Source organism: Hakea prostrata, chromosome 4 (genome assembly GCF_041222555.1).
Source record: "Hakea prostrata isolate BN-2017 chromosome 4, UWA_Hpros_2, whole genome shotgun sequence".
NCBI classification, from domain to species: domain Eukaryota; kingdom Viridiplantae; phylum Streptophyta; class Magnoliopsida; order Proteales; family Proteaceae; genus Hakea; species Hakea prostrata.
This window is the reverse complement of record NC_142603.1, coordinates 34,441,230-34,461,747: the sequence shown is the minus strand read 5'-3', so window position 1 is coordinate 34,461,747 and position 20,518 is coordinate 34,441,230. Positions and strand designations below refer to the sequence as shown.

General features: G+C 41.0%; 1 protein-coding gene across 1 annotated transcript; it reads right to left on the bottom strand.

Moving 5' to 3' along the window:
* Window positions 1-1,055: 1,055 nt before the first annotated feature.
* LOC149018724 (uncharacterized) lies at window positions 1,056-14,348 on the bottom strand. Its single transcript, XM_089153954.1, has 6 exons — window positions 13,258-14,348; window positions 12,339-12,919; window positions 10,877-11,675; window positions 5,615-5,710; window positions 1,939-2,514; window positions 1,056-1,128 (listed from the first exon to the last, which is right to left on the bottom strand). The coding sequence occupies exons 1-6, from the start codon at window positions 14,346-14,348 to the stop codon at window positions 1,056-1,058; spliced, it is 3,216 nt and encodes a 1,071-aa protein (XP_089010080.1).
* Between the last annotated feature and the right edge of the window lie 6,170 nt (window positions 14,349-20,518).

Sequence of the window (20,518 nt, the reverse complement as noted above, 5' to 3'; positions counted from 1 at the left end):
AGTGACTCCCAATTAGTTGTGAATCAAGTAAATGGGATATATGAAGCCAAAGAAAAGAGAATGAGTAAATGCCTTAGTATAGTCGACCAGTATAGACAACACCTTGAAGACTTACTGGTCAGGCAAGTCCCTAGAGCAAAGAATGATCAAGCAGATGCACTCTCAATATTAGCTATAGAGAATGTGGATGTCACCAAGCCAATTATATATATGGAGGAGCTTCAATTATCGAGCATATATGTGGTCGATCATATGCATATAAAGACTGAGCAAGGGTGGATGGCCCTTATCTTTTGCTACTTGGAGAACGATCCTCCCAGAGGATCCAAAGGAAGCCTGAACTGTCAAGCAGAGGGCTGCATGGTTTACAATCAGAGATGGTAAACTCTACAAGAAGCCCCTAACACGACCCCCACTACGATGTGTGGAAACTCTAGAGGCTATCAAAATCTTAAGGGAAATTCATGAAGGAACTTGTGGGGCTCACATAGGAGCCCGAGCATTGGCAGATAAAGTGATAAAGCAAGGATACTACTGGCCTACAATACAAGAGGATGCAAAAAACTATGTTCGAAAATGTGATAAGTGTCAAGCACATGCCAACATACCTCATTCTCCAGCAATGCCCCTAACATCAAGTCTTTCTCCCATCCCCTTTGCTAGATGGGGAATTGATTTGGTAGGAAAGCTGCCAAAAGCTTTGGGAAGCAAAATGTATTTAGTAGTTGCTGTAGACTACTTTACAAAGTGGGTAGAAGCTGAAGCACTAGCATCAATAAATACCATTCAGATGAAGAAATTCATCACACATAATATTATATACTGGTACAGAATCCCAAGAATTATTGTTACTGACCATGGAAAACCGTTTGAAAATTTTGAGTTTGAAAAATTCTATAAAGAGCAAGGGATAGAACATCATTTATCATCACTAGCATACCCCAAAGTAATGGTCAAGTAGAAGTCACCAACAGATCCATGCTTGAAGGATTGAAGAAAAGGCTAGACCAATCTAAAGGCAAATGGGTAGATGAATTACCTAATGGCCTTTGGTCTTACCGAACAACATCTAGAACGACCACTGAAGAGACACCATTCCGACTAGCATATGGGTAGAGGCTCAAATTCCTGTAGAAGTCAAGGTCAGATCAATCAGAGAAGAGGAATTTGATGAGGAAGCTGGAAGGAATGAAAGCGACCATGGATTTCCTAGATGAATTCATAGATAAAGCATAGTACCAATTAGAAGAAACAAACGCAACAACGACAAGCAGACAAAAAGGCGACCCCGGAGAGGCGAAAGCAGCCGACCGACCAACCAAGGAAAGTAGCTCCAACCAGCAAGGTGCACCGGAGCAACAAACACAAGACCCCGAAACCAAACAACAGTCCCCGAACGGGAACAAAAACAAACGAAACACACAAAGAATAGTGCAAGAATACACACAGTTAGAAAAGAAGAAGTTGAGCAAACAAACAGTTAGAAGTCGAATAAAACAACGAAGCCAGAACCACCGACCAAAGAAAGACCAGAGCCGAGGGAGAAGGGAAAGACAACAACCCAAAGGAGTAAGACCAAGAAATAGGCCCAAAAGAAAGAAAGAAAAAAGAAAAGACCAAGAACAGGCCCAAAAGAAGAAGAGGCCAAAGGAGAAGACCAAGAACAGGCCCCAAAGAAAAAGACGAAAAGACCAGAAAACAGGCCAAGAAACCGAACAGGGTCACGGAAACAAAGAAAACGAAAACAAAGAAACAAAGAGACCAAAAGGGCGAACAAACAAAGAGACCACAAGGGCGAGCAAAACAAAAAGACAAAGAGGGAGCAAAGAAATACGACAAAACGCACGGGACACCCAGCCAGCGGCAGGCCCGAAGAACCAGGTGGAGCCGAGCGCCCGGGAGGGGCCAGGGATTAACCGGCCCCCCCGGGGCCGGGACCATTGAGGACGAGGAATCTTCAGGTCATCATAAATCCTCGAATCGATTAAGCTCTTGAAACCCTCCAAATTCAAGTCCTTGAAGGCTCCTATAATACTTTGGAAGGTTTGACGCCGAGCATATAGATACCCGGGAGCAGCAACCTCGGCCATAAATTCCCCACATTTAGCTGTCTTGATCCACCTCTTGACAACTTCATGAAGAAGCTCGTTGGGGATATCCTCAAAAGTACTTAGATATTTTTTCTCCAACAGCCTTGTAAGCCGAGCAACTTCATGATTGGAACTAACGAGTTTAGATTGAAGACTTGCAATCTCAGAATCCTTGTCGGCAATAATTTTCTCCTTACCAACCAAGGAGCCTTCAGCTTCTTCCAAACTAGTCTGAAGGGAAGATCGCTCGAGGACCAATGCCTCGTTATTTCCTTTCAGGGCGGCCATCTCACTCACAAGCTCGGCCTCCTTAGCTATCCAAGAATCCTTACTTGCTCTCAAGGAAGACAGCTCATCCTCCAGCTGCTTAACACATTTCTCGGATTTGCGCAAAGAAAAATGATTTTCCCGAGCAGAGTCAATGCTTTGCCAAGAGCTTGAACTAAGGCGCAATGTGAAATCCAGCCCAAACCCTAACCCGGAAACCCATTTGTTTGTAGGTCCGAAGACCCGAAGTGAAGTAGAAGGCAATTGTGGGCCATCTCAATGGAAGACATGGTGTTTGACCTAGAACCCATGGAGATTGATGATGGAGTTCCCTATTTGGAAACCTTGTCTGATTTGGAGAAGAAATTGCACCTTGGTGTTGAAGAGCTTAGTTGATGGACTTGAGGCCTAGTTGGACATGTTTTGGAAGGTCCCTCAATGCTAGGTAAGTCACTTGTTGAGTTGGGAGAAGCCCCATTGAAAATTTTGAGGTTTGGAGCTTTAATTCCTTGTATCCGGACTTGCTGTCAGCCTAGGTCAATCAGGCTGAGCGACCCACAGTGACAGGGGCTTAAGTGTAAAATCTCTGATTTTTAGGTTTTTAATGCTCTATTTAATAGAAATTTGTGGTAATCAGCCCCACTTTGTTCTAAAGCCTCTGGAGAACGTGGGAAGCCTCTCTCAAGCCTTCTCATTGGAGTTGTGGAAGACCATCTTCGAATCCTCAAGCTTTTCGGCGAATCTTCTTCTTTAAGGTTGGTGATCACTCATACTATTTCGTAGATCTATCCTCTTATTGATTCTTCTTATCTTTGTGATTATGAAGAAGGTTTTGTATCATTGCAAATACCTCTTTCTCAATCTTTGTAGTTGTGAGTGAATCTCCATTCACTCCAATGCTTCTGTGATCTACACAACTTGATTTTAGAATGAGATCGTGTGAGATCTTCATGAATGTGTGATCATTCTATGTTTTTTTATTTCTAAAGCATGCTAGATTCATTCCTATGGTAGTTTCTAACTATGATCTACTGTTCTTATTCTCCTAGAGTGAATTCTCATTCTCTTTAGCCTCTCTGTAGAATTCATGGATTGATTTCGGTAAAACCTAGTTTTTGATTAATTTAGAATTATTTTCTTTTGACCATTGTTGATGTCTAATCTATGCTAGATAGTCTTAGATTACTATTCTAGAGTTTCCCTTCAAATTTCGAAGTGTTTCGAATCCCGAAAGTTGAGTTTCGAATCCAAATTTGGAGTCTTTGTCCGTACAGTACACTGGGGTTGATCACTTGGGTCATTCAGCCTGAGCAACCCAGCTGAGCTGCCAACAGTGTCAGTAGCTTCAAGTTTGGTCTATTTTGATCCGTTTCACTTTCGATCTTCAAGGGTTTGTTCCTAATGCTTGAACTATAGTTGTTTAGGGTTTCTTTGCTACCTTTGGACCTATCCTCATTCTTTTCTCCAAAATTCTTTGAAGTTAATTAAGGTAAGGATGGTTGTTCCCTAATAAGCTAAATTGCATGTTACTTATATTTGAATTAGATTGCATGATCATACTACTGTTCTTATAATTTTCTTATAATTATATTGTCGCTATAAGTACTATAACTACAATAGGACTTGCTCATGTATTTCAATTATTATTTGATCATGTATGAATGGTTATTTCTCTATGTATTGATTCGTCAGTTGTTCTTATGAATGACTGATTTGGAATGTGGTTGCTTAAGTGTAATTGGGGAATAGGGATGTCCTTTGGACATTTCTATCTTTGGACATTAGTGGAAGTGATATGGGACATTTCCTATGGTGCCCCTTGACTCTTTCCTTGGTTTTTGGTTGACATACCTAGGGCTTGTCTAGTAGTCTTTGGCTAGGATTACCCCATTATATCAGACCGTTTCGGAAGGGTATTGAGACCGAGTAACCTATGGTAGCAATGGGGATTCGTAGGTGCTCAAGACCGATAAGCAACCCGTGAGAGGACATGAATCACATTGTGGGGGCCATTCATTGTAGGGTTGCAGTAGTAGACTTGGGCTCATGGGGGCTCAAGACCGGTAACCAACCAATGAGAGGACATGCGAGCTTCCCGTTTACTATTTGTGGATGACCAATAAGGTTGATGAGTCTGTAGTTTGAGTTGGTTGTAGCCATAGGATACGTTGACTATAGTGAGAAGGATACCGGAAAGGATCATGAGAGGCAAGGAATAGAAGTATCTAACTCTGACTTGATATAACTAAGTAGAAGACTTGCATTTGGATTGGCTTAACCTTGACATGCGCCAATACTCAAACCAATGGTGATGTGAGAGAGCAATGACCTAGATCCCAGCCATGGAATGTTCAAGAGGGATGCAGAACCCAAGACACCGAGATGGTTGAGGGAAAGTGATTTGAGACCTACCAAGAGGAGTATGGTGCTATGACTTAAAGCATGTCTGCCACTAGAGACCAACATACTTAGAGTTAGAATCATACATGAATGACTGTTTCATATCATGTTGCATTCTTTATGTTTTGCTATCATGCTATATTGTGTTATTGTGGAATGAACTGCCTTGCTTAGTTCTTTTGAACTCACTCCTTTTTGCAACAACTTTATTAGATCTATCTACAGGTGTTGATGACTATGACGGACAAGCATATGAGATTGCCCGGATGACTCATATTACACCCAAGGTGCTGGCTACTGTGACTATGACTGTGAAGACTACCAAGGTGATGGAAAGGCATATCAGGATTAGTCATACTCATGTGCTCGTACAACGATACTTTGATATAGAGACCTTTACTTTTAGAAGTATTCTTCTTATTTGAAGAAACATTCATTTTTGGAATCAGTTGTAATCTAATTTTTAGTTTTGATCTACATTTTCGTTGTTACTGTAGAGTGATTTTCCGCTACACTCTAAATTTGATTTTTTTTTTTGTAAGAAATTTGGTTTATTCTATTGGTAACATTTTTCCGCACTCTGATTATAAGGAAATTTCTCTTTGAATCTTATCTTGATCTTTCAGTTAATATAGTTAAAAATTGATTTTAGTCTTGTTCTTGATTGTATTATTGTAAATGTGGGAGGTTGATTTCCTCGATTCTGATCTTTGGGGCTATGGATCACACACTCGGGTATGCCAGATAGGGTCTAGCTGGGTGGATGTGACACACAAGCCATCATAAAATCAAGGAAATAAATGATCACAATCAAAATAATATAAGCACCGATCACTCAAATAATGATGATCACATACCTAACGGTGATGTTGTGAGCTTGGAGACGACCAAACTCTCTTAAATAAGCCACATCAGCAGGAAGTAGAACACCGGCCAACCAATCAATAACAACACTGGAAGTAGAAGAGCCAATGAAATAGAAGAATTGTTGTTCAACGACCAGTCTGGTCAAAGAACAGTCGATAATTCAGCCGTAGTAGCTGTACTTGGTGGATTTCCCCTAGCTGGAGAATTTTCCTCCAAGAAAGGATTAGAATCAGATGCTGAGCTTTCTTCAGAAGCTTTGCTCGGACTAGAAACTCTCTTGGCCAGTCGAGGGGGTAGGTCGGAGGACCTGTCTTTCCTAACCTTGGGAATAGTCTTCCCCTTTGAAGATGAAGAATGAACTAACCAATGTTTCTCCGGCTTGGTCGGATGCTTCGCCTCCACTTCTTTAAGATCTTTTGAAATGGTGGCAGCCTCAAAATCTTCTTCTTCGAGTAACAATACATTTTCGGACAGGGAGACATGAAACAAAAATACCAAAAGACAAATAGAAGTAGGATCAGAAAAGCTCACTAGTTAAAAATCCCCAATAATGAAGGATGCTCGGATATTCCGAGCAATACCCATTCACAGCGAGGTAATTCCGATCTTCAGTAGGGATCCTCAAAATTCGATCCCTTGCTTCCTGTTCAGACGAAGATAGGTTGAGAAAGCTGTTTGAACCCTCTCGAGGATTTTTCGGCTAGGCAAGTGGGAAATTAAGGGGAGAAGGAGGATGAACGAAAAAGTACTTAGGACGCCAGCCTTTTGTATTAGAAGGAAGGGTGCCATTTCCTATAAAATTTCCCTCCTAACCAGACTGGAAAGTAGTACACTTTGAAATATAAAACCAACGCTCCTGCTCTTGCTTCTTGGACATAAAAAAATGCAAAAACAAGTTCATAGTAGGTGTCACACCGACCTCCTCTTGTTTACAAAAAAACCAAAAATAGACAATATTAAGCAAGATGTTCGACACCAGCATTCCTGGACACATCCCAAAATGATTGAGAATGTCTACAAAGACAAGGTGAACGGGAAGCCTAAAACCACTTATGAAGGCATCTTCATACACAAAAAATTCCCCTGGAGGAGATCAGTGAGCCCATTCGTGATTGATAGGAACTCGCATCCTGAACTCATCAGGAAGAGCATACCGAGCACGAATAAGCTCTAAATCTTCCTCAATCAAATTTGAAGGATAGAACCTAGGATCTGAACTGCTAGGATCAAAATCTATATGGTCGGGAGTACAAGGTCTACACTATTCCCTACGAAGTTCAGCGGGAGAAAGACTATCCACCCATCTTTTTCTATTTACCCTAAATCAAGCACGAATGCTCAACGACCTGATTTTTCTTCACTAAGCAGGTTAAGACTGGGTCTGGGTATCAGTTAAGGATCTACAGAGGTATCAATTTTAGAGTCACTATAACCATAAGATGAGGTTTCGTTACTCTTAGAGCTTGTCCTACCACTATCAGAGGGGGGACGACTAAGGGAGGACCTAGGAGGTTTGGAAGCAATTGATTTAACACCCATGGCCAAGAAATATGTAAAGCAAGCTACAACGACAATAGAAAAGGAAAAAGAAGAAAAATGGTTCCCAAATATAGTGCAAATATAGAAATAGAAGCCACAAAAAGATATTGTAAGAAAAAAAGAAAACTTACTTGTGAATAGGGCTACTAGAGAAAGCAACATAAGAGTTGGGAGCAAGAAAGGTTATTTCTGCAACTGGAAGTAGAGGAAGGAAGAAATGAAAGGGCTGGGGGTTTTATACCCTTTTTTGAGGGATTCAAATCTGTTGGTGCAACCTAGAGGGGGGTGAATCGGTTGCAACTAGTGGATTGTCCCAATTTTGCAGTTTGTGCGGAAATACAATGTAAATTGAAAATTCAAATGAATTAGACAACAACAAGCAACCACAACACATGATTTATAGTGGTTCGACTATACAAGTCTACGTCCACTCCTCTCTTGGCCTCAAGAGAGTGTTCCACTAATGATTCTCTTTCAATACAATGGGTAAAGATCAAACCATTACAATAATCTTTATTATGGGGCAAGAGAACCCTTTACAATATTTGTTTAGCAAGTAGGGCAAGAGCAGCCCTTTACAATCTTTTTTACGGGCAAGAGCACCCAAGCAATCTTTGTTCACGGGCAAGAGCACCCAATGACCAATTCTAATCTACCAACCTAGACTAGAATTGAAATAGTTACAAAGGAAGGATGTTACCTTACAAGAGGTGTGACACTTTACCTCTTGTGTGAGTGTGATGCAATGTGAGTTGTATGCTCAAATGGAAATGTATGCACCACCGACGCCTTCAATCACCTCAAGCTTGCTTAACACCTTGGTATGTTTCTTCAAGGTTGGGGAGAGGGTGAGAGGCAAACCACAATTGCTTGCTTTTGAGATTTGAGAGCTTAAGATCACTTGGGGAGTAGTTGATCAAGTATATGGTTCCACCCTCTCAAAAGGGGTGAATTGGCTTAAATAGATGGCCTCTGAGTGCCTTAGCCCAATCCCCAACGAATAGAAAAAGGACATAATTTTAGTCCAATTTTCAGTCCAGACGATTGTCCGTCTGAAAGCCAAATGGAAAATCCGTCTAGCCTACTGTGACCAAAAGTTGCAGTCAGCAACTAGACAGTCGACTATCTGGAAAACAGTCATCTATCTGGTGCACAATTTTGTTGTCTTAGTTTGGGACTTGGACTTGGCTTGGGTTTTTGGACTTTTTGGTCAAACCTAAGCCACATACACCTTTCTACTATGTCCTAGGTCAGTCTAGTGACATGGATTATATATTTTCAATGTATTTACATATGCGTGTATGTGAGAGTGTCCTAAGTCCTAATTCCAACTAAGTCTTGATCATTAAAGTTCTTGAGTCTTCTTGTACTCCATTCTTCATGATTATCTTCATGTCCATCTTGGCATGGTCATCTTGACTTAGACTTCATGTCCATCTTCATGTCCATCTTGGCATGATCTTGGCTTGGGCTTGACTTGAGCATATGGCATTGAATTTGAGTTGGTCCACTTGTTCTCATCTTGAACTAAAACAACACAAATCAATATTGCCATTAGGAATTCAAGTTTGTTATCATCAAAACCAATGGAGGCTGATGTGGCAAATGTTGACATGGCATTTTCCAACAAGATCCAACGCCTCAAAAGACTTCCTCAGCTAAGGGTCCTGATTGATTGATGCTTAAACTTCAAAAAGGATTCAAATCTAAGGGATCATATGAAAAGCCATTAAACGGTTAAGATTCTAAACCTTTGAAATTCGAAAAAAAACGTGATGTCATGGCATAAAATAAAGCCACGTGTCAAAAAAGTAGAAATTTGGAAGAACGTGCACGCCATTCAGCCCATTTTTTGCGCAATGTCTTTCCAAGTGACATCAGCCGAATTCATAAATATCTTCACACGTCCAACTATTCGGTCCAGAGAACCCGGAATGATCGGATACAAAGTCTATAAGCTAAACATCTCAAAGCTTGGACTCAAAGACTGGGCGGCTTATGATAAGGAAATTATAAGTTGGACCGAACCATCATGGTCGGACCACATTGTCGACCATACTTTGGTCGGCCCACAAAAAAGATTCAAGATAACACATTTGTAGTTATCTAATAAGTTAGATTCCCGATCAAGGAGGAGTTATCTACCGTAGTTCGAGATAAACTCAACTAGCAAAGTCCAAGAGGGAATCTAAGTAGGGTTTGAGTTCTAGATAAAATAAAGACTTAGAGATCTAAAGAGATATATAAAAGGACTAACAAACTAAGAGAGGAGGTATGTTTTTTATAGAACAATCATTCTTATTGTTTGTTACTTTCCTGAAGAAGTTCTTTCAAGGAATTTGTCTAACTTGATCGTCGGAGGTGATACTTGACCACCCTGGTCGAGCACATTCTTGCAGGTACTTCCGGTTGGTTGGACGAGCAAGATTACGCAGCAACAAGATAATCTCCCAATAGTAAATGTAAGTAACTACTATAACTACGCATCTTCCATAAGTTTCAACCGACCCAGATAAGAACTGATTTAGTCCTAGGCTGACACTGATTAACCCACTTTATTTGATCACTCCTCGAACTTGGTTTGCTTTTGGCCCAGTTTGGAATGATTGAAAGTTCCTTTTGGGAGCTACCAAGATCCTAAAAGCCGATCAGGAAAGCTGTTCTTGGTGGTCTTTTTCACTCCTTTCATGGATCTACTAATGCCTGCCATTAATTTACCCAAAAAAAATGGCATAGGACCCTAGCACTTCCTCTTTATCTCTTCTCTCTTTCTCAAATTGTTTATAGAGATCTTCATAGCAATAATGAAATAGTAAGTAAGTGGTGTGGGTTCTATTTTTCAGTTTAGCATAGGATGGCTATTGCGGTTTTGGATCTACCCTTCGAGGAAAGTGGGGATAAAGTTAAAGGGGTGGATCATATATTGATTGGGGAAGACTGCCAGGTGAGGGTGAAAGGAAGTGGATGAATTCCAAAATTATAATTAAGTCAGCAGAGGAAGGTAGAAGCCAATCAAAAGGCATGGGCAATGGGAGGTAAATAAATTCCAAGGGCCCACCCTCCCCAAGAATCCAAGATGGAATAGAATAACTAGGGGGATAGAGGTCAACCAATGGATAGTTCCTTAGAAAAGTGTTTGGGATAGATGAGATGGAACTTGAGGGCGTTAAGGTAAAGTAGACAAAAATTAGTGGGCCCTCTGTTTGAAGTGAATGGCTAGAATCTAGGAACACAACAATTGGGTTTAGGAGGTGGCAAGGAAAAAGTGGTTTCGGGGATATTTATCACCAAGCTAGAGTGGGGTGTTGAGTTTACTTTCCTTTATTTTGGGGGGAGGGGCTGGAGAAGTCGCTGAAGTTGAAAGTATTGAAGTAATGCATGTACATTGTGGAGGAGAGATGGATTGAGCTGTATAGTCTTTGGATGAGGGATTAGGACAGGACTTAGGGTGCTACTACTTGGACAAGCCCAGCGAGCCACATAGGGATGAGGAAGTGGAACATAAACCTTGAAGATTTTCATGCAATGGACTTTTTTTTTTGGTAAGAAAGTCTTCCTTATTAAGAAACAGGCAGAGCCAAGGAGGAAGAGCAAAGCGCTCTCAACCAAGGAGTGGAAATGGGCCAAACAGTCACACCCCGAAAGTGATTGGGCCCTCCGGTCTAGGAAGTCCGCAACTAAGTTGATCTTCCTAGAAATAAGAGAAAACGTACAATGAGAGAAAAAGTTCTTTAAGCTGCAGAATATCATAAATTATGGAATTGACCGAAGAGGGCCTTGGACTTGTTGGCTGATGAAGGAGGTGTATGAGTTCTTTGTAGTCCGATTCCACAATAACATTTTGAATATCTTCACTTAGCCCATAAAGGAGAGAAGATCTAAGTGCAAGAGCCTCCCCCTGGAGAGCCGAAACGCCCGTTGTGGGTTCTGAGATAGCAAAAATGACAGTGCCCATGTGATCTTGAATGACTAGGCCCAAGCCCAAAAGCTGCTTTTTGGCAACGAAGGAAGCATCACAATTGATCTTAAAGTAGCCTATACTCGGTGGACACCATATGGGCTCCGTTGCTTGTGACACAAAGGTTTGTGCATCACCCTGTTGGGCCTGGGTGTGCATATGGGCTTTGGGCTTCTTAGCTGTCCAGAATTTGGTATGGGCTTCATATGCTCTATTTCCCACTTCGACAGGGGTCCATATCCTCCTTCTAAAGACCAAATCATTTCTTGCTAACCACAGGTACCAGCAAATAAATGAACATAAACTGTAAAGTTTCTGGTCTGCATTCTTCTCACCTGAATCTAGTTTCTTAACACCCTCAAACCACTTGACAAAGCTCAGGTTTGGATCATCAAGGGGAATATGGTGTAGCTCACTAGCAAACCACGTGGCCTTGGCGAATTCACAACCCAGAAGGCAATGTGTGGCATCTTCACAATCATCACATCCTCGATCACAAAGTGGATCAATTGGAAGTTTTTTCCGGTGAAGTCCAACTGCTGTGGGGAGGCCATCTACACAAACTTTCCATAAGAAATATTTGATTTTGGGAAGGGTATGAAGATTCCAAATACCTTTCCAAATAGACTTTGGGATAGACTGCCATCTTGGTATGGGATTGGTGGAGTGTTGATGTCAAAGTCTATTCCTGTGCTCATTTGATAGTGTATGGTATGTGGATTTGACTGAAAACACCCCATTTTTTTATGGTTCCCAAGTTTGCTTGTCTTCTCTAGGAAATATGCTCAGCTTGATCTTCAGAATGGCTGCAATATCTGATGGATGAAAAATGGTAGAGAGGACATCTTCCTTCCATATTCGGCTTATTGGATCAATACGATCCGCAACCCAGGTAAGATGACAATGAGCTGGTCTTTGGTGTTGTATGCGGCCATGAGGTAAGTGGGGTATCCATCCATCCTCCCAAATCCAAATCTTATTACCCTTCTCAACCCTCCAAATAAGGTTATTTGCAAGAATTCTTTGACCTTCCATTATACTTCACCATGCCCGAGAAGGTTGTTGTCCCAAAGATGCTTCTAGAAAGGACACATGTGGAAAGTAAATGGCTTTCATGAGTCGTGCCTAGAGAGAATCTGGATTTGACCAAAGTCTGTAGGCGACTTTGGTAAGAAGGCCCAAGTTTTGCCTATACGGATTTCGAAAGCCCAAACCACCTTCTTCTTTAGATAAACATAAGCGGTCCCATGAGACCCAATGAATCTTTGATCTACCACCTTCTTCCTCCCAAAAGAAACTTGCTGAATTCTTCCTTATATCATCATGAACATTTTTAGGGATTTTGAAATGCGAGCCTACAAATTGTGGTAAAGCAAAGGCCACAGATTTGAGCATGATGTCTTTCCCTGCTGGAGAGAGTAGTCTCAATTTCCAACTTTCCATCTTGGATTGCACTCTTTCTTTCAAGTATGAAAAAGTTTTAATCTTCAAGCCCCCAATTTCAGGTGGTAAGCCAAGGTATTTAGTGGGTTCTTTCTTGTAAGATACCTTGAGGATTCTTGAGAACCACCTCTTGAACTTGGCCTGAGTATTGGGACTGAAGACAATACTAGATTTCTCCAAATTTATATCTTGGCCGCTACTCCGACAGTAAAGAGTGAGTGCATCCTTAAGGTTATGTACAGCTCTTAAATTCACCTCTGAGAATAGCAATGTATCATCTGCAAAAAGAAGATGTGAAATAGGTGGTGCTCTATTTTTTATCCGAATGCCTTTGATATCTCCCAAGTCTGCTTCCCTATTGATAAGAGCACTCAGACCTTATGCACACAAAATGAAGAGGGCTGGGGAAAGAGGGTCTCCTTGTCGAATTCCCCTGGTAGGAAAGATGGAGCTACTAATGTTACCATTTACAAGTAGCTTATAAGACATAGATGAAATGCTATTCATGATCATAGAAACCCACCGGGGATCAAAGCCAAATTTTAATAAGATAGCTTGGATATAGTGCCATTCTAACCTGTCATAAGCTTTTTTCATGTCGAGCTTGAGACCAAGGAATCTTTTTTGCCTTTCTTCCTTTTCTTGATGTAGTGGAAAAGTTCATGAGCCATAAATATGTTATCGGAGATCAACCTGGAGGAAATGAAAGCAGATTGGACCGGATCTATCAAGTGCGGGAGCTCCTCCTGTAATCTTCGTGCCATGATTTTTGAAACCACCTTGACCGCAACACCACCTAGACTAATAGGTCGAAACTTATCTGCAGAGTCTAGGGATGGGATCTTTGGGATAAGACAAATATAAGAGACATTAAGGTCAGGATCCAGATATCCCAAAATAAAGTACTCCGGTATAAAAGAAATGAGACTAGAATGAGTACATTCACATAGTGATTGAAAAAACAAAGGAGGTAAACCGTCGGGCCCTAGAGCCTTAAGAGAGGCCATTGAGAAAAGGGTGCTTTTTATCTCTTCCTCTGTCGGCAAAGCCAATAGCTTAGTGTTCATCTCCGATGTAACAAGTGGTTGTATTCCTTCTAGAACATGATCAAGTGCCTGAGGGTCAATGTGTTCAGATTGGAAAACTTGAGAAAAGTGGTCTGACAGGATATCAATAATCTTTTTTGAATTTGTTGTCCAGACCCCATGAGCATTTTTCAACTTAAGAATTTTGTTGGATTGTCTCCTTTGCAGAGTTGTTGCATGGAAAAATGCAGTATTACTGTCACCTTCAGTTAACCAAGAAATTCTAGATTTCTGTAACCATATGAGCTCTTCCCTGGTAAGCTCTTCAGCAAGCATATTCTCTAATAAATTTGCTTCAGATTGAGAATATTTATATCCAGGTTGGCATTGCAGCAATTCTAACTTGGCTGAAAGGGACTTAATGTTGTCTTGGACTTTCCCAAAAACATCCTTGTTCCACTTTTTGAATTTGGACTGAGTTTCACCCATCTTTTTTTGAATTTGATCTGCTGCTGAGCTTGTCATGTTCTTTCCCCAAATGGCTTTAGAAAGAGGTTGTGCATCAGGGTGTCTCAACCAAGCGCCTTCAAAGTGAAAAGGCCGAAGTCCTTTGGTAATACCTCCCTCAAAATTCAGGATGAGTGGTGCATGGTCGGAGCCAACAGCCAATTTGAAAAAAACACTAGCCTCAGGGATGTCCAGTCTCCACTGTTGATTGCATAATGCTCGATCAAGTCTGATTCTAATTGTATCTTTCATTTTCTCTTATTGCACCAAGTATAAGGAGAGCCATTAAAACCCAAATCCAGAAGGCCACATGTGTTCATCATCTCTTTAAACCTTGCACAATCGTGTGAATCAGATATTGAGCCTCCAATTTTTTCTTTCCAGCTTAAGTGTGCATTGAAATCTCCTATACAAAGCCACCCACTTTGCCTGTGCTTGCTCCCAAACCCAGTGACGATCTGATTTGATGGGATCCCCATAAACAAAAGATGCAGAGAAAGGCTGATCATCTTGAATGGAAATTTCAGTATCTATCACCCTGAGATCAGCATTTAGAATTTTGATTTTTAAATGAGACTTCCAGAATAAGGAAAGACCACCTGCTTTATCAATCGGGGAAACATGATAAGAATTGTCCATATTAAGTAGCTTCTCCATTTGCTGAACTTTTTGTAGGCCATTCTTGGTTTCCATCAAGAAGATAAGATTTGGTTTCTCCACTCTATTAAGTTTTCTCAGGTCAACTTTGGTGGTTGGGTTACCCAGACCTTGTAGATTCCAGCTTAGAAATTTGGCAGCAGCCCGTGGAGTTGGGTTTGAGGGTTCTCCACGGGTTCTCCACGGGCTCCAATGCTAAAAAATGTTGAGACTGGTCATGGTCCATTGGGGATGAAGGGTGTGATAAGTTAGAGTCTTTAGAAAATGATGGTGCAAGGATCAAATCAGGGTGTGTTGAGTTGGGGTCAATGTTAAGTGGGTGAGGCCTTTTTTTCTTTTTTTGTTTCTGTGGTGTGGTGGGCTCAGGGGCTGAGGTGGAGTGTGGGAGGGTGGTAGGGGGTTGATGGGGATTTGGAATGGGATTGGGGCCTTCTGAGTTGTGTAAAGTGGCCGTAAATACTAGGTTTGCTAAAACGTGGGATGGGTTTGGTTGAGGTGGTGTGTAAGTGGGTGGGGTCATGTTGTGGTGTTGGTTAAGGGAGACACCTGAGAGTTGTGGGAGAAGAGACATGAGAGTAGAGTTTGAAAGGGATGTGGGAAAAAAGTGTTGTTGAAAATATGGAGAGTTCGTAAAAGTGGGATGTTGGGAGGATATGTTGGAAAAAGCTGAGTGTTGGGGGAAGATGTTGTCAGGATTTGCAGAGACGTTAAATGGAAGCTGGTACGGTGAGTGGGAGAGTTGGTTCGGGTAAGATGTAGGGTGGCATATTGGTAAATTAGAGTAACAGATAGGGTAAGGAACAGAGGTAATGGAATTGAGATGATTGGTTGCTAGTGGGTTGGTAGGACCATTTGTAACTGTCATTGCCGCGTGGTGGGTGAGGGAGATAGGATGAATGTTGTGTTGGTCTATATACAAGAGAGGTGAGGCTATGTGTTGTTTGTAGTTGTACTGGAGAGGAGGTAGACGTGGCCGTACTCTGCATGGGCAAGGTTTGGGGCAGGGAGTCCTCTCGTATTGGAGGGTTTGAAAGTGTCTCATGCCGGTTTCTATCTCCTTCTCCAGTGTCGGTGATCACGATGGAAGGAACAACTTGTTCCATGAGCCGAATTAGAGGTGGGTTTCCTCTAATATGAGCACCAAAATAAACTAAGGTGGAATCTTCACAAAGTTCATCATGGGAGCAACCACATGAGGACCGATGGGTGTGTAATGCTTCAAAGAGTTTATCACAGAGAGAATCATTGTGACCAATATAACCACAAAAGGTACAGTATAAGGGTAATCTTTCATACCTTAGTTGGACGGTGATTGGATTCCCTTGTTTCCGTTGGATGTGGAGCTGAGGTGATAGTTGTTCATTAATGGATATTACAACCCTGACCCGGATATAGCGTAGTTGTTCGCCGAACTGAACTCCATTGATAATCAGCGCTTTTAGAGGAGAACCTATCATACTGCCGAGCTTCAAACCAAAAGCCGAGTTGCTGAGTTCGGGTGGGACGCCATGTATCTAAACCCATATACTGGTAGTGTTGAAGCTTTAGTTCTGCATCTCATTCCACCGTTCCAGGATGATTAGATTACATGCAACAGTCCAAGGGCTCTCTTCAAGGACATTCTTGAGGTCCATTTCGTGGGAGAAGTGGAACAAATATGTGTGTTCAGGGTGGGGAATAACATCTACAGGACATTTGGTATTCCAACCTTTAATCAGTCCTTCAGTCACCGCCTGGGTTTTGTAACGTTTTCCTTCTAAGATGCGACCGATCAGAGTATTCTGTGGAGTGAACATGGATGACTGATCAGTATCATCATCCAGGACTACAAACTGGGTAGGGATTATGTGTAATCTCCGGTGGGTTAGGTGGGTTTGAAGATGAGGCCATAGAAGCCGTTGAGGGTTGCAGGAGATGTGGAGTGAAATGGAGTTGGGTTGAAACAAGTAAAGCAAGACGGAAAGTTTACTCAAGTAAAGCAAGATGGAGAGTTTACTCAGGTGAACACTCAGCTAGAGGATAGGCACTAGCAAGAGGAGGAGAAAAAAAATCTCATGATGATAAAGTATCTTTAAGTTAAAGAACTTTCATTTCGGATTAGAACTGTCACATCCTCCCAGCCAATACCCTAACTGGCATACCCGAGAGTGTGATCCACAGCCCCGAAGATCAAGTATCGAGGAAATCATCCTCCCACATATACAATAACATAATCGTAAACAGGAAATAATCAAGGTTTAATATTATAAATAAGGTTCAAAACAAGAAGTGAATAAACAATATAATCAGAGTGCGGAAAATGATACCAGATATCCAAAGATATCAAAAGAAGTAGAGAGAGGCAGAAACTCACTCCACAAAATACAACGGAATGCAGTATGTAAGTCTAAAAGAAATAACAACTAAATCAAAGGAAGTAAGAAAGATAACTAAACATAAGAGTTTTCTATTCTATAGATGACATCTTCAAAATAGTGGACTTCATCAATCCATTTGAGACGTTCCAATTCCACGTTGCCTTTAATCGTGGTACGCAACTTGATCAACTGAGGGATCATTAGAGTAATCTTGATTGTCGCCAACACCTTGCGTGTAGTACGCTTCATCGGCTTGCGCTTCAGTGTATGGTTCTTCATAGTAGTCAATACCTGTAGAATAGTCTAACAAAACAATGTACAAAAAGGAATGAGTTTCGAAGAAACTCAGTAAAGTAGTTAATCCATAACAACATAAATAACATGTGGCAAAACATAACAAGATGCAATGTAGTATGAAAAAGATAATGTATGTATGCATCTAAACTCTATGTATGCTGGTCTCTATTGGCAGACATGCTTTAAGTCATAGCACCATACTTCTTTGGGTAGGTCACGCATACGGCTCCGTTTGGTAGTGGGTCCGGCATCCCTCTCGGACATTCCATGGCTGGGGGTTAAGTCATCTCTCTCTCACATCACCATTTGGTCTAAGTACTGGCGCATGTCAGGGTAAAAGCCTAGCCCAATGCAAGTCATCTACTCAATTACATCAACTCAGGTCCAGATACTTCCATTCCTCCCCTCTCGGGATCCTTTCTGGTATCATTTCCACTAGAGTCAGCGTATTCGACTCTCTCAAATATTGACTCATCAACCCTATTGGTTATCCACATATGGTAAACGGGAAGCTCTCATGTCCTCTCACGGATATAACTCACCGGTCTCGAGCGCCCATGAGCCCAAGTCTAACCATATGCAACCCTCCAATACATGGCCCCCACAATGTGATTCCCGTCCTCTCACGGGTTGGTTACCGGTCTTGAGCGCACGTGAATCACATTGCTGCCACAGGTCGTTCGGTCTCAATACCCTTCCAATTTGGGTCTGATATGATGGGGACATCCTAGCCAAACACTGCTAGACAGCCCTAGGTATGACAATCAATAATTCGAGAAAGCGTCGATGGACAACCCCGGAAACATCCCATACTATTTCCGATAATGTCCAAGGACAGAAGTGTCAATAGGACACCTCACAATCCCAAATCATACCTAATCAGATACAATCCCAGATCAGTCATGACATACACAGTCAACACATCATTATATAAACGAGAGTATACAATCATGATCTAATCATTAACAACATGATAATAACCAATTCATATAAGTATGAATAATGAAAAAGGTTACCTACACAAGTGCTACTGTTCTCACAGTAGTAAATCAGAAGTAAAAGTATACAAACAGTAATTAAACTCATAGTTTCATAAAGATAGAAACCAGAGAGTATGCAATCCAAGTAATTACAGAATAACAGTCCTTACCTTCTAACTTATAAAGGAACTTAGGGAAATCAAGTAAGACCTTGATTAAACCTGAGAAGAAAGTCCTAAACAAGTGTATACAATATGTTAGGAAAGATACATAGAAGGAAAGATCATAAATCAATCAAAACAGACCAAGAATGAGGTTGCTGTACTCATTGGTCGACTGATTGGTCTATCGCCCTGATCGACCAACGAGACAGAGAGAGCCTTCAAGAATCAGAATTTTTAGATTAAGAAACCGAATTTGGTGGTTCAAAAGGGTACAAAATAAGAGGGAAACTATAATGGTAGTATCCTACTATATAGAAGACATCAAACCACCAACCGAATCAAGTTTCCAAGTTACAACCTAGGAACAAAAAGGTTAACCTAATTAGGTTAAATCATGGATCATGAAGAAAACACAGTGTGATCAAGGGTAAATAATTAGAGGATAATAGGATACAATTCTTGTAAGGAAAATAAAGTGATTGGCTTCTAACATGATCAAAATAGGGGTTCTTGATTTTATCCAAGAAACTAGGGTTTCACCCTTTTTGGCTCCCATGAAAAAGGTTGAGATCACAGGAGGGAGGGAATTAATTGTTGGCTAATAATAACAAGAAAAACTAAAGAATATTAAATTTAGATCAACCTAAATATTACCCATGAGGTTTCCCTCACATGGGAGGTTACCAAAAGGTTTCCAGAATAATCATACAAGGGTTAGGGTTTCAAGAAATAATTGGCTAGGGTTTCAAGAATCTAACTGGTTAAGGTAGAGATCATGACGATGATCATAGATCTCAAGGAATCGAATGAGGTCATGGAATAGATGGTTGCAAGAATGCATAATCATCTTCCTGATCTCAATCAAGAACAGATTAAAGAAAAGAAAATCAGAGATAGAAAAGAAAAGAGATTATAAACATACCTTTGATGCAGGAGGATGAAAATCACTTGAGTTCTTGCAAGATATCAACCAAAGATGCAAAGGAATTGATTAGAAAGGGGTTCTAACTCGTTCCAGAGGCTTAGGAGGTAGATGAGGCGGAGTATTCCCGAGACTAAACTTAAATAGAGTAGCCACGACCTAATTTTCAAAAACAGAATCAATTGGTCGATTGATTGGTCGACTGGTCCAGTCGACCAATGAGTCGACCAATCAAGACAGCAACTTCAAAACAGGGAATTGAAGGCTAAGATCAAGTCCAAACATCAAGGGGTTTTGCACACACCTAAAGTGACATACCTAGTAGGTAGAAATGCCTTCGAACCAATACAGAGAGCACTCCAAGTCCATCAACTAATCCGATCTTCATCAGGGTGCAGTTTCCATAAATGGAACACTGACATCAACACTCATGGATTCCAATCCAGCCATCAAATCTTCTACTGAAATGGCCCAAAGCTGACATCTTGCCTTAATTCGGGTTGCTGGACCTACAAACAACAGGGTTTCCGGGTCAAGGTTAGGGCTGGGTTTCAGAAGATTAATCATCTCGACAATGGTATTCGATACTCTATAAAGCAATTTTTAATTTATGAACACTAAACAATTAAAGAGATGGATTCAAAGATCACTTACCTTTAATTTCTCAATCAAGGCCACTTAGGGTAAATATTGAATAGTGTTAGGCACAACTACTTAAGCCACAGGGTCACAACCGAGGTTTTTAGGTCCATTAGTTTTAGATAATGGCAGAGTTTGGTCCCCATTAATTTATGTGTCCAACTTTGCATCAACTATAATTGGAAGGTGAGAGAATTCATGGATTTCTTTTGGCATAAATATTACTTGGTATCTTTTATGGAAGGTAAGAAATAAGGTAAGATTGAACTTATAGCAATTCAAACCTTCTAAACTTGCTAAACTAATTTATGCACATACCTTACTCCCTGGCTAATGTCACACCCCACCTAGCCTATATTAGACTTACCCGAATACTAATGCTTGTGATCCATTGCGAAGATCTAGG